The 11,126-nt window shown below is 49.0% G+C and overlaps 1 protein-coding gene across 4 annotated transcripts; it reads right to left on the reverse strand.

Annotated features, from left to right (window-relative positions):
• Window positions 1-862: 862 nt before the first annotated feature.
• ENO2 (enolase 2) lies at window positions 863-11,022 on the reverse strand. 4 transcript variants are annotated; one of them, XM_085324696.1, is made up of 13 exons: window positions 10,853-10,897; window positions 10,553-10,591; window positions 7,817-7,908; window positions 6,549-6,644; window positions 6,203-6,261; window positions 5,076-5,145; window positions 4,750-4,883; window positions 3,672-3,894; window positions 3,014-3,211; window positions 2,685-2,886; window positions 2,364-2,472; window positions 2,162-2,220; window positions 863-1,822 (listed from the first exon to the last, which is right to left on the reverse strand). In XM_085324696.1, exons 3-13 carry the CDS (start codon window positions 7,899-7,901, stop codon window positions 1,753-1,755), a joined length of 1,305 nt encoding a protein of 434 aa, XP_085180822.1. In that variant the 5' UTR covers window positions 7,902-7,908; window positions 10,553-10,591; window positions 10,853-10,897; the 3' UTR covers window positions 863-1,752. The 4 variants fall into 4 exon arrangements, with proteins under 4 accessions (XP_085180822.1, XP_085180821.1, XP_085180824.1 ...); XM_085324695.1 differs by lacking the exon at window positions 10,553-10,591 and having other exon boundaries at window positions 10,853-11,022; XM_085324698.1 differs by lacking the exon at window positions 6,203-6,261 and having other exon boundaries at window positions 10,853-10,903.
• Window positions 11,023-11,126: the final 104 nt, after the last annotated feature.

The following is an 11,126-nucleotide window of genomic DNA, read 5'->3' on the forward strand; positions in this document are numbered from 1 at the left end:
CACTTGAGAGGGCTTAGGACTTGCTGATCCACCTCAGTCTTCACTGAAACACAGTAGTGTGACTTAGGTGAGGGACTGCAAACTTGCTTTGCTGAAACAGCAGGAGTTTTGCAGTACCTGAGCATGACCACATAAATGGAAGGGCTACTGTCAAGAATAGATGGGGCAGTCAAAATGTTTTCATCATCTATTCTCCTTTATATCTTGGGTTGGATTTCTCAAAGTAGCACTCCTCCTCCTTTCCACCTTAATTGGAGTCCGTTCAGAGGAGCAGTGAGGTCTGCTTCTACTTGGCCTGCTGCAAAACCAGCTGGAGCACAGGATATTTTTCCCGAATACTGCCGTATTGTCCCTTGTAAACTAAGATGGCATTGAAGGAGGTTGACATCCCATTTACCCCTTCATTCATTGGTCTACATATCCTCTCAGGGGGCAGCTTTTTCTCTTAAAATACGTGTAGTTCCAGTACTTAAACATACTTGACTAGATGTTAAGTGGGCAGCTGTCTGTGACCTATTCTGAGGTCTGTTGCATCAATGGAGGGCATAATTAAAATCCTTTGCACAACATCCCTGGCATTCCTTCATGCAACAAGATTTGGTGCAGAGGGGTGGGAAAGAATTTACACCTTCCCACTTGCCCTCCTCTCATTATTGTCCAGCTCTCTTCTCTGGAACCACACAGTTGGCAGACCATTCTAGCTACATGGCAGGGCTGTGAAAGGAGATGAGGATACCTGGCTTTCTGTTTCTTTTGCCTGTCCTGCTTGTTTTGGCTACCTTTCTGTTTGATCTTCTGCTTTGCTTGCAAGCTCTCCCAACACAAGCTGTGTAGAGAAAAATATCAGGCCAAGCCAGGCAACTCAGGTGTGAAATACATTTTAATTTAGTTTAGGGTTCTTTAGTTTGTCTGTTGCTCAGCTGAGCATGGATTGTTCAGAAGGTGAAGCAGACATTATGGGTGGAGGACAGCGTGAAGGAGAGCAAGAGAGAAGGAAACAGAGAAAAAGGTCAAGAGAAGCAAATGAGTGCATGTGTTTGTTTACAACTGTGTCTTCATATACTCCTCACACTGCTATGCACTGACCCACGATACCCCACAGAGCCGCTTAACCCAGAGACTGACAGCACACACACACTGAGTGACAGAAAGCAGTGCAGATCAATGCTAAGCTGCTGACAAGCACAGCTCAATACAACACAGCACTCAGAGTGGAATGAAGAGACACTTGGGTCCCATCATGGCTTAGCACAAACATGCCTGGGGCAAAATGACAGTGTAGGCCAGTACATGCACACCTATACACATGCACAATGAGAGCCACTGGCAGCACTCATCCAGACACAGCTACAGATGCAACACTTGTCCAAACACACCAGCCAACACACTTATGTTCACTACACATGTTTTGGTGTACAACGTAAACACACTAGGCAGCAGGCTCCCATAGTCTAATATGTGAACAAAGTGACTCAGACATGGTCCCTGCACAAAAACAGAAGACACAAAATGCCTAGATTTAGAAATGGTCATGACCCCAAAGCAAGGGAGAGAGGGTAGGCCTCACTTTCATCCTTCACCTGGATACGTCTAGCCACACAGACCTGAACTCATTGGGGATTTGAGGTAAGAGTGGTAGGTGGCAGAGGGAAAAGAAAGAGAGAGCAGAAAAGGGAGCAGTGGAGAGAAGACAGCTTCAGGGGCTGTGACTTGGGAAAGAGCAGTAGAGTGGCAGTGCCCTGGGGACAGTGTTCAAAGAACACTTGGATTGCGAAAGTTATGTCCAGCAAAGCGTGCTTCATCACCAAGCTCTTCCTCAATCCTGCAGAAGAGAGAGACAGCAAACATTAGACCCTTGCAGTGAGGGAGCATCAGAGGCACCAGAGCACCTGAGATGCAGTGCATCAGCCAGAAAACTGAAAATGTTTAGAGAAGCACTGCTCCTTCCAGCTGCTGTGCATGAGGATGGTGCACCATCATGCAAAGGAGTGGGGAAGGAGTCTGCTCCAGAGATGTGCCTGGGATCCTATTCTTGGGTCTAGGCCCTGTTTTCATAATGTTTCCCCCATGAACCCCTTTTACCCTTGGGCTCTCAAACTCTCCCACACCAGTTAGTTAATTCTCCATTCTCATATGTGTTCCCATTCTTGGAGACTCTTACCTCATGAGCTGGTTGTATTTAGCCAGGCGTTCAGACCTGCAGGGAGCACCCGTCTTTATCTGTAAAGCATTCCACACAACAAATAGTGTAAGACACTATTATGACTTGCACCAGTTTCCCCATAGGGAGAGGAGAGGGGTTTGTCTTCTCACCCTTCTTATTTTCTTCCACAAAAGTTGTCCATAGCCTGGGTTTCACCTACCTGCCCAGTGCACAGTCCCACAACCAGATCAGCAATGAAGGTGTCTTCAGTCTCCCCAGATCGATGGCTCACCATCACACCCCAGCCATTCTCCTGGGCCAACTTACATCTGCAAGGAGCAAGAAATGCAATCAGTAACTCTTCCTGTAACCACCACTTGCACAAGGTGAGATCCAGGCATCCTCTCCTCCCACCGTCAACATCCTACACTCTTGTGGAGACAAAGGTGATTTTGTTCAATGGATCGTGCTAGACCCTGCTGTGGTTCAGCACCAAATCTTCCCCTCTCATAGGCCATCAGGGACAGCGGGATGGACTCACGCTTGAATGGCCTCTGTGACAGATCCAATCTGGTTGACTTTGAGCAGGAGACAATTGCAGGCCTTCTCTTCAACAGCTCGCTCAATGCGCTTAGGGTTTGTCACCGTCAAGTCATCTCCCACTATCTGAATTCCCACATTGGCTGTGAACTTGGACCAAGCCTCCCAGTCATCTTGGTCAAAGGGATCCTCGATGGAGACCACTGAAGGGATAACAGAAGAAGCCTGAGTCAAAGCTGCTTTCTTTCCCACCCCCAAAACACGGAGACAATGTGCCTGTTATATATGCAACACCAGTGCTGATTCCCCATTGCTAAGCACATAGCTCACCTGGATAATCACGTACAAAGCTTTGGTAGAGGTCACCCAGCTCATCTGCAGAAATGTAGCGGCTTGGGTCATCTGGGGACTTGAAATCCAAGTCATATTTGCCATCACGATAGAACTCAGAGGCTGCCACATCCATACCAATGACAATCTTGTCTGTGTAGCCAGCCTTGTCAATAGCTTCCTTGAGGAGTTCCAGAGCTGGGAAGAGAAGAGTTGCAGTCAGGAGAGTCAGTCCATGAAAAGAACCCTGACTTTTACTGGGAACTTAGCCAGTATCACAGAGGCTCCACTGGGATGATCCTGGGAGCAGGAGCAGCTGAGAGAGGCTGACAGTGGGATGGGAGAGGAAGAAAGGAGGCCAAAGAACAATATAAATGTGTCAAGAGCTGTAGAGGACATATCCACAGAAATGAGAAGAAATCAGAAAACAGACCCACACCTCAGTGACAACTTTGAGGAAAGCCTTGGGTGTGTCTGGACATGCATGAAAGATTTGTATGGAGAGGGAGGGAAAGGAAACCATCTCCTAACACAGGAGGTCACTGACCCCAACGCATAATGTTTTGAAACAAAGTTGGGGGAATGCTGTGACCTGGGAGTAGAAAGGCCTCATTGCAGCATTGCAGGCAAGGTTATTCCATCTCTGCATGGCTCTCACCTTCACTATTTTCCAGGATGTTGGGGGCAAAGCCTCCCTCATCACCCACATTGGTGGCGTCTTTGCCGTACTTCTCCTTGATGACACTCTTTAGGTTATGATAGACTTCAGCCCCAATGCGCATTGCATCACGGAAGCTTTCAGCTCCCACGGGCAGGATCATGAACTCCTGCATGGCCAGTTTGTTCCCTGCGTGGGAACCTCCATTGATCACATTGAAAGCCTGGAAGAGTCCAAAAGAGAATCAGAGCTAACAGTACCCATCTTGCCACCAGCTTGAGGAGGCTCTTGAATGGGTCACTGTGTCCATCTGTAATACATCACATCCACAGGGTAATATAGTACATCAGCTACAGTGCACTAGAGCAAAGGCCCAAATAGCATGGAGTCCTCACTCCAACAATGGCACAAAGTAAATGGTTGCAGAGGATTTTCCCAGCAATTTATCTCTCAGAGATCTCCAAGATGAATATGTTTATCTGTGTGTTCAGTAATGATAGGTCAATCTCTCTTCCATGACCACCTATTTTTCCTTTGAATCCATGAAAATTTTGACAACACCCTTTGTCAAGGAATTCTATGGGGCAGCTACTCCTAATGTGAGGACCCACCTTCTCTTCTTTTGAGTCGTGCCTCTATTGGATTCACATGATGTCTTTAGTTCTTGCTCTGAGAGTGAATGGTTTATCCCCAACCAACTCCCACCACAACTTCTACCATATCCTTCTCAATCCTTTTTTTCCAGATTGAAACATCCTACTTTACATAGCTCTTTCTTCTACAAAGAAGCTGCTTTATGCCTTTAATCAGTCTCCTTACCCTTTTCTGTGTCTTTTCCAGTTCCCTTCTACCCTTGCGAAGCTAGGGAGGGGAGAACTTCATGCACTACTCGGGGTGTGGGCATTTTGTTCTCAGTCCTTCCCAAATCTTAGGCCTCGGTTTGCTTTCTTGACCACTACAGTGCATTCAGTTGATGTTTCAGTCCTATATCCCTTCCTTCCTTCCCTCCCAATGCATTCTTGGAAGTTTTTTTGAAGTTAGTTTCTGAATTTGGATGTCAGGGATGGAAGAGCCTTACTGGCACAGGAAGGATGAGATCAGAGTTGCCAGCCAGGTCAGCAATGTGCCGATACAGGGGAACATCCTTCTCTGCAGCTCCCGCCTTGCAGACAGCCAGTGAAACTCCCAGAATAGCATTGGCACCAAAGTTGGCTGTAGGCAAAACCAAAAAGAAATCAAGCTCTTAAACATTTCCCTTGTGCCTGGCAGTTCCCTTTGCCAGTCCAGCCTTGCACTCACACACGGCTCTAACAGCCCTGCAAATGCCCCCTACTCCAGCTCTGTAGCCTCCCTCCACCCTCTCATAGTATTCATTTCCCAGACCAAAAAAATAGAAGAAATTACATTTGTTCTCTGTGCCGTCCATCTCAAGCATCAGATTGTCTATCTTCTCTTGATCTACCACAGAGAGGCCCTGCAAGAAGAAATAGCTTCTAAGAAGATAAGACTTGTTAGCTCTGGTATGTGAGAAAAGAAGCATTGATAGAGAAACTGGGGGAACTGGGACTTCTTTAGCTTGTGGAGGAATATATACACACAAAGCTTTGGAATTCAGTCCTTTGGTATATAGTCAAGTTATGTAGCCATGGCAATATGACTGCAGTGAAGTGTAGATGAACCCAAACTAGATTAGAGATCAGTGACAGCCAGGCAAGACCACAAAGAGCTCAGGAAATGACTCACTCAAGGATTTGCCCAGCCTTTTGGTAGCTTCTAGGGAGCTTAGTGGTGGTATGGCTACAAAGACACTAGGCAAAACAGAAGATGCTCACCCCACAAGCGTGCAAATATGAGCTGGATGGAGCAATCCCTGGGAGCAAGGTGGAGAGCAGGATTAAGCCCAGAACAGGAAGCCTCCACTAGACCATGTGTTTTCAAGGATGGAGCGAGCTGGTCTCAGCCTGACTCCTCAGGGAGGCACACAGTGGCATGGGCTGTAGTTGGTGTAGCTTGTGGTTCCAGTTCAGCTCTATTCAGAGCAACTGGAATCATGCTGCTCCAGGTCTTCATCAGTAAATTGTTACAGATGTGTCACCACCATTATGCAAGGTTGCAAACTGTACTGTGGAGGCTTCCAGACCTTGCACAGATGTGGTTTTTGCTCTACAATACCATGAATGCTGGAGGGAGAGGGGATGAGAAGAACGGGTGTGAGTCCAGAGACATGTGGATTAGATTTAGATAGTACTTAAGGAGGAGCACATCTGAAATAGGGATAGAGCTCTACAGTGAGCATCAACATGACTGATTAGATGGTAGAGATGCTGCAATGGAGCCAGTAGGGTTAATTTTTTTTCCACCCTGCAGACACATACACACATGAAGGCGCAAGAGGGGTGTGCCGAAGCTGACAGAGAACATCACTATGTCTATTAGCCAAGTAAAAAGAAAAGAGGCAGAAACAGAGAAAAGGGGGGAAGAGAGAGAGCAGAATAAATGTCCAAAAAGAGAGAATAAAGAGAAATTCTTACAGAGCCCACGAGAGCTGGGGCGACAGTGCTGTTGATATGATCCACGGCCTGCAGGACCCCTAAAGAAGGGAAGAGACAGAGAGAGAGAGAGAGAGAGAGAGAGTGTGAGGCAAAGAAGAGAATAGAGAAAGGGAGAGGAGAGGAGCAATATAGACGAACTGAGAGAAGGAGACAGCAAGAGAAAATCAAGACCTGATCTTTTTACGCTAACTCTGTGCCTTTGGGATCTCACTGAGGTCAGCAGAATAACATCCACATTACACTAGTGGATGAGAGAGACCCTCCAGTGGATCTCTGTGCACACACAGCCCCAGGGATGGGGGTGTGGGACCAGACACCTCCCCACCTTTTCCAAGGAACCGTGACTTGTCATTGTCTCGTAGCTCCAGTGCTTCATAGATCCCAGTGGATGCACCGCTGGGGACCGCTGCTCGAAACAGGCCTGAAAGATAGCAAAACACAGGTGTGAGAAGGTTGGAGGATAAAGAGGAAAAGCTCCTATGCATCTGCTTCTGTTTTACTCTCATGGGAAAGAATATGGTAACCAATTGTGTGAATACATGGGCCCCGTTGTTGACCATTCACAGCCTGTCCTCTTAGAGATGGAAAACACAAGTGACAGAAACAAATCCACTCATGATCAAAAGCTTTGAGGTACAGAGCTTGGGAATCCTGAATCTCAGCCACAAAGAAACCCACATGAGTCCCAGAATTACAAATGACACGTGGATATCTGGCTGCTGAGCTCCACTCTTGGCACCTGTGCCTGCACCCTGCTGCAAGCAGGCTGAATCACAGATGCCAGAGATTTTCTCTGCTTCTTACGGGGGCTGGCTTTTCTGCCTTAATGAAGAAAGAACAAACCAGTAAAGTCCCTTCTGTGGCCACTCACAACTTCTCACACCTTTTAGCCCACATGCATATGCACATGCAGCTCTTCTAGCTGAGACATACACACATATATGCCTAAACAGAAGTCTCAGGGACAAACCTTCCTACAACATGATGTACTTCCAGACTCACAGGACTAAAACCATAGCTGCAGGAGTGCATTGCATGCATAGGACAAGGAGATGCGTATACTTACATTAATGATACTTTCAGACCCTGCTACTATGAGACACATGGCTCAAATCATACACACAACAGTCCACTGTTTCATTGTGATTTCCCATCAATACCTATTGCAGAGCTCATGATGAGACAGAACACACTTCTGAGATTCACTAGAGAAATCACTGTGGCTAGATGTGAACACCAGCATCTTCCACTCTGGGTAGAAGGGAAGAGACCTTTGAAACAAAAATGGGCAGTGCAGTGGGCACCTCCTCACTGGTGGCTGCAGTGGCAGAGGATGATTTACCAGCCCTATGTGCAAACATGCTGAGCACATGCACAGTCAGAGTCACAGACAAAGCCACAGACAGAGATCAGAAGAGCTGCCACGTTCCCTGGCTTGCTGTTTGCCAGGAGTTCATTAGAAAGTTTATGCTGGAAGTTTATAGTGTGTGCTCTAGGCAGGCAGCCATATAGCTGCCAGGCTGCTGTGCAGACTCTGCTCCTCCAGCATAGGTAGGAGGTCCCTTCTCACAATTCTCATCCTCTCCCACCTACCTTTGTGTGTGTACAGGTCCACCTCAACAGTGGGATTCCCACGAGAATCCAGGATCTCTCGGGCATGGATCTTCTCAATTGACATGATGAATCTTTGGAGAGAAAAGAGAGGAGAGGAGAGGAGAGGAGAGAGAGAGGAGAGGGAGAAAGGAGGAAAGGGGAGGGAGAGGAGAGGGAAGGGGTGGAGAGGGAAGGGAAGGGGTGGAGAGGGAAGGGAAAAAGAGAGGGAGAGGAGAGGAAGAGGGAGGGGTTGAGGGGAAGGAAGAGGGAGAGGAAGGATGCCTAGTTCTGCACTGCTCTGAAAGACCTCAGACTGCACCCTGGATGTGGTGCCTTTCTCGTTTCCAAAACAGATGCTGTCGGAGAGAAGGGAGCTCAAGGAAGAGTTATTTTAGGAGCTGAAGCTACTGGCTTGAGGAAATCCAGACTAAAGGAGAGATGTGAAAATTGCTATCCAAAGCCCAAGATCTGGGAACTGAGTGCCTATTTCAATCTACTCTGTCCTTTCACCACAAAGGACAGACTGGGAGCTCTGGGAACTCTCTCCCTCGCTCCCAGAGCTGCAGCTGAGTGCTCTCCCTTTCCTTCTTAGGCCCCCGATGCAGATCAGGGTGGGCAGGAATCTGGAGGGCAGGAATCTGGAGGGCATCACAGCAGCCGCAGGCAGCAGAGAGGGATGGATCAGCTGGTGTAGCTGAGAGGTGCCCGCTGGCCTAACAGCAGCTCCCAGCACCTCCCCTCCCAGCAGAGCCCTCCCCAGCCCACAGCAAGGGGGGCCGAGTGCTTCCCCACCCATCCCCCGCTCTCTGGACCTAGCTCTGCAGCAAGCCGCTTGACTTGCCTCCCTGCCACCCTTGGGAGTCACTGTTGGAAAAACCACCAGGGCGCGAGGCATTGGGAAGGCTGCACCAAAGTGAGCGAGCACAGAGGAGGCCAGGAGCCTGAGAAGCCATTTTATTACAGGCCACAGTGGGAGAAAAAACGTGGGAGAAACAGCCCTGGAGGAGGGGAGGGAAATATGGCCCTGTCCAGATACAGAGGACTGATCTCAGCATCTGAACCTGCCCCTCTGCACATGTAGGAAAATACATGAAGCTAGGAGGCATCTCTCTATCTAATAAGTAGGGAAGGGAAGAGAATTTGGCATTTTGGATGCACCTAGTTAAACCTGAAGTAGAAAACAGGCTTGGGGGTGGAGATAGCAGTTTGAAAAAGCTTCTCTGGCTACTATCTGATTTCTGAGGGAGAAGTCCAAAATACCTTCCCCTACCCCAGTCCACTTTCTTTTTCCCACAGATTGGCCTTGTATATTGTTCTTCTAGCCCACCCCCAGCCAGCCATGGGATTGTACAGCACTGGGGAGCTCTTGATGTCATTGCTTCTGGCTCATGGAAATCATATGGGTGTGGGGAAATCACTTTGCTGAAGTTTCAGCAAAAGCTTCCAATGGCGGGAAGTTGCAGTCAGTGAAACTGGGACTCTCTGGAGGCCGGGCAGGGCTCTGCACTGTGTCCATCTGGACCGGGATCCCCCATCAGCCGCCTTGGCAGTACTCCTCATGCCATCTGGCACACGCTGCAGGAACTTCCTCCAGAGCGGTGCCCGCACTGCTGTGAGCTTCCTTTGCAGCAGTGCCTTGGCCATGCCTCAACAGTCTCCACAGGGGAGAGAATGGGACCCTGTCAAAGTGATCTTTGGCGCAGGAGGGACCTGACAATAAGCTTGGTGCCAGATGCAGTACCCCGCCTGCTTATGTGCTCATGCTGACCGTGGCCATGTCCCTCTGCTCATGTCCACCTGCCCCTGTTAGGATCAGACTTGAGAAGCCAAATGGCAAGCACAAATTCAGTCATGCCTACCCCACCTCATTGTTCACTTGATCTCTTCTCTCCTCTAGCTCTTTCCACCCTTTTCTCCACTCCTGCTTCTTTCTCTTGTCCCCCTCTATTTGCCTTCCTTTGCACAGCATGAAGGACCATGGTGAAATCCCTGGCATCAGCCGCACTGTCCTGAAAGCAGGTCAGAGACGGATAAGCTGGGATAAGGGATTGTGACAGAGCTATAGCTGGGAATCAGTTGACCACAGTGAGGAGGGGGAGCAGCCAGACTGGAGGCTAGCAGCCTCCCTTGGGCAGAGGCTGGGCAGGGAACTGCTGGGAGACTCGCAATGCTGCAGTGTCTTCCTCTGGACACTGCTTCGTGGCAGTGCATATTGCTAGAGCACTGGCTTGCTGAAGTTCACACTGCAGCAGTTCCCCTCCTCCCTGCTGAGCAGGCCAGCATTGCAAAGACTTTTCCTCCATGCTGCTGCCAGCAATCCTGTGTGCTAGGGCCCTGGTGCTGCTGCAATTCCCCCAGGCTGGGCACTGCTCTCAGGAAGCCCGCACTGCTGCAGTGCCGTGGCTGATGCAGCTATTGCTTGCTTGACTGTCACCTCCTCTTTCTGCTGCCCTCCTCCCCCTGTGTGGTGTGGGGCTGTGAAAGATAAGAAAACATTCCCTCTCTTCCTCCCTCCCTCTCCATGCTACCTGGCTGAGTTCCTGTATTTATGACACCGCCTGGGGGGACTGTTTACTTCCAGGTTGGGTTCTTTCCCCTGTAATGCCCAAACTGAATTCTCTCTCCTTCCCTACTACCAACCCCTCCCCCAAGTAAAGCTCCATCCTGTATATTTTCTGCAATGCCCTTGAGAACACAGCCTATGTTTATTGGTTGCCCCCCTCCTGAAATTCAAACCTGAAATGATGCCTTATAGGGTAGGGAAGCAAGGAGTACCTGCAATAAAAAAAATAAAATAAAAAAATAAAAAAAGAGAGAGAGAGAAAGAAAAAAAAAGAAAAAGTGAGGAGGGGGTGAGGAGAAAGAGGTGGGAGGAGCAGGGGAAGGAAGTGAGAGGAGTTTGGTTGTTTAATGCCGCTCACCCTGATCCTTTTCTGCAGGGACTCAAGTGCGTGTGGGGTTTGAAGGGCACAGGATGGGGAGCACAGAAATGCATGCAGTGGAGGGGTGGAATGCTGGCCAAGGGGAGACACTTACCTTCCTAGGGCAGGGGTGAACGAGAGATTGAGAAAGTGCTGGTAGAAAAGAGAGGAGAACGAAGCTGAGGAGGGATGCAGGACCTCAAGGGGAGATGATGTGTCCTCTAAGCCAACGGCAGCAGCAGCAGCAGTATGGAGACGCCCCTGATAGGGCCGGGACAGTAGCATGTGACCCAGAGCTGCGATGAGTCAGGATTTAGCAAAGCTTTGCAAACAGCACGTAGAGGATGGAGAGAGAAAGAGAGACAGACAGACAGGGGATAGATACAGAC

Source organism: Rhea americana, unplaced genomic scaffold (genome assembly GCF_003343005.1).
Source record: "Rhea americana isolate MKP2758 unplaced genomic scaffold, rheAme1 scaffold_92, whole genome shotgun sequence".
Classification (NCBI taxonomy): domain Eukaryota; kingdom Metazoa; phylum Chordata; class Aves; order Rheiformes; family Rheidae; genus Rhea; species Rhea americana.

Coding starts and splice junctions, on each gene's coding strand:
- ENO2 (XM_085324695.1), bottom strand. CDS start 11,022: ATGCTACTGTCCCGGCCCTATCAGGGGCGTCTCCATACTGCTGCTGCT. Junction 6,645..7,816: donor GGACCTGTACACACACAAAG/GTAGGTGGGAGA, acceptor GCTATCTTTCAG/GCCTGTTTCGAGCAGCGGTC. Junction 1,823..2,161: donor AAATACAACCAGCTCATGAG/GTAAGAGTCTCC, acceptor TCTCTTCTGCAG/GATTGAGGAAGAGCTTGGTG.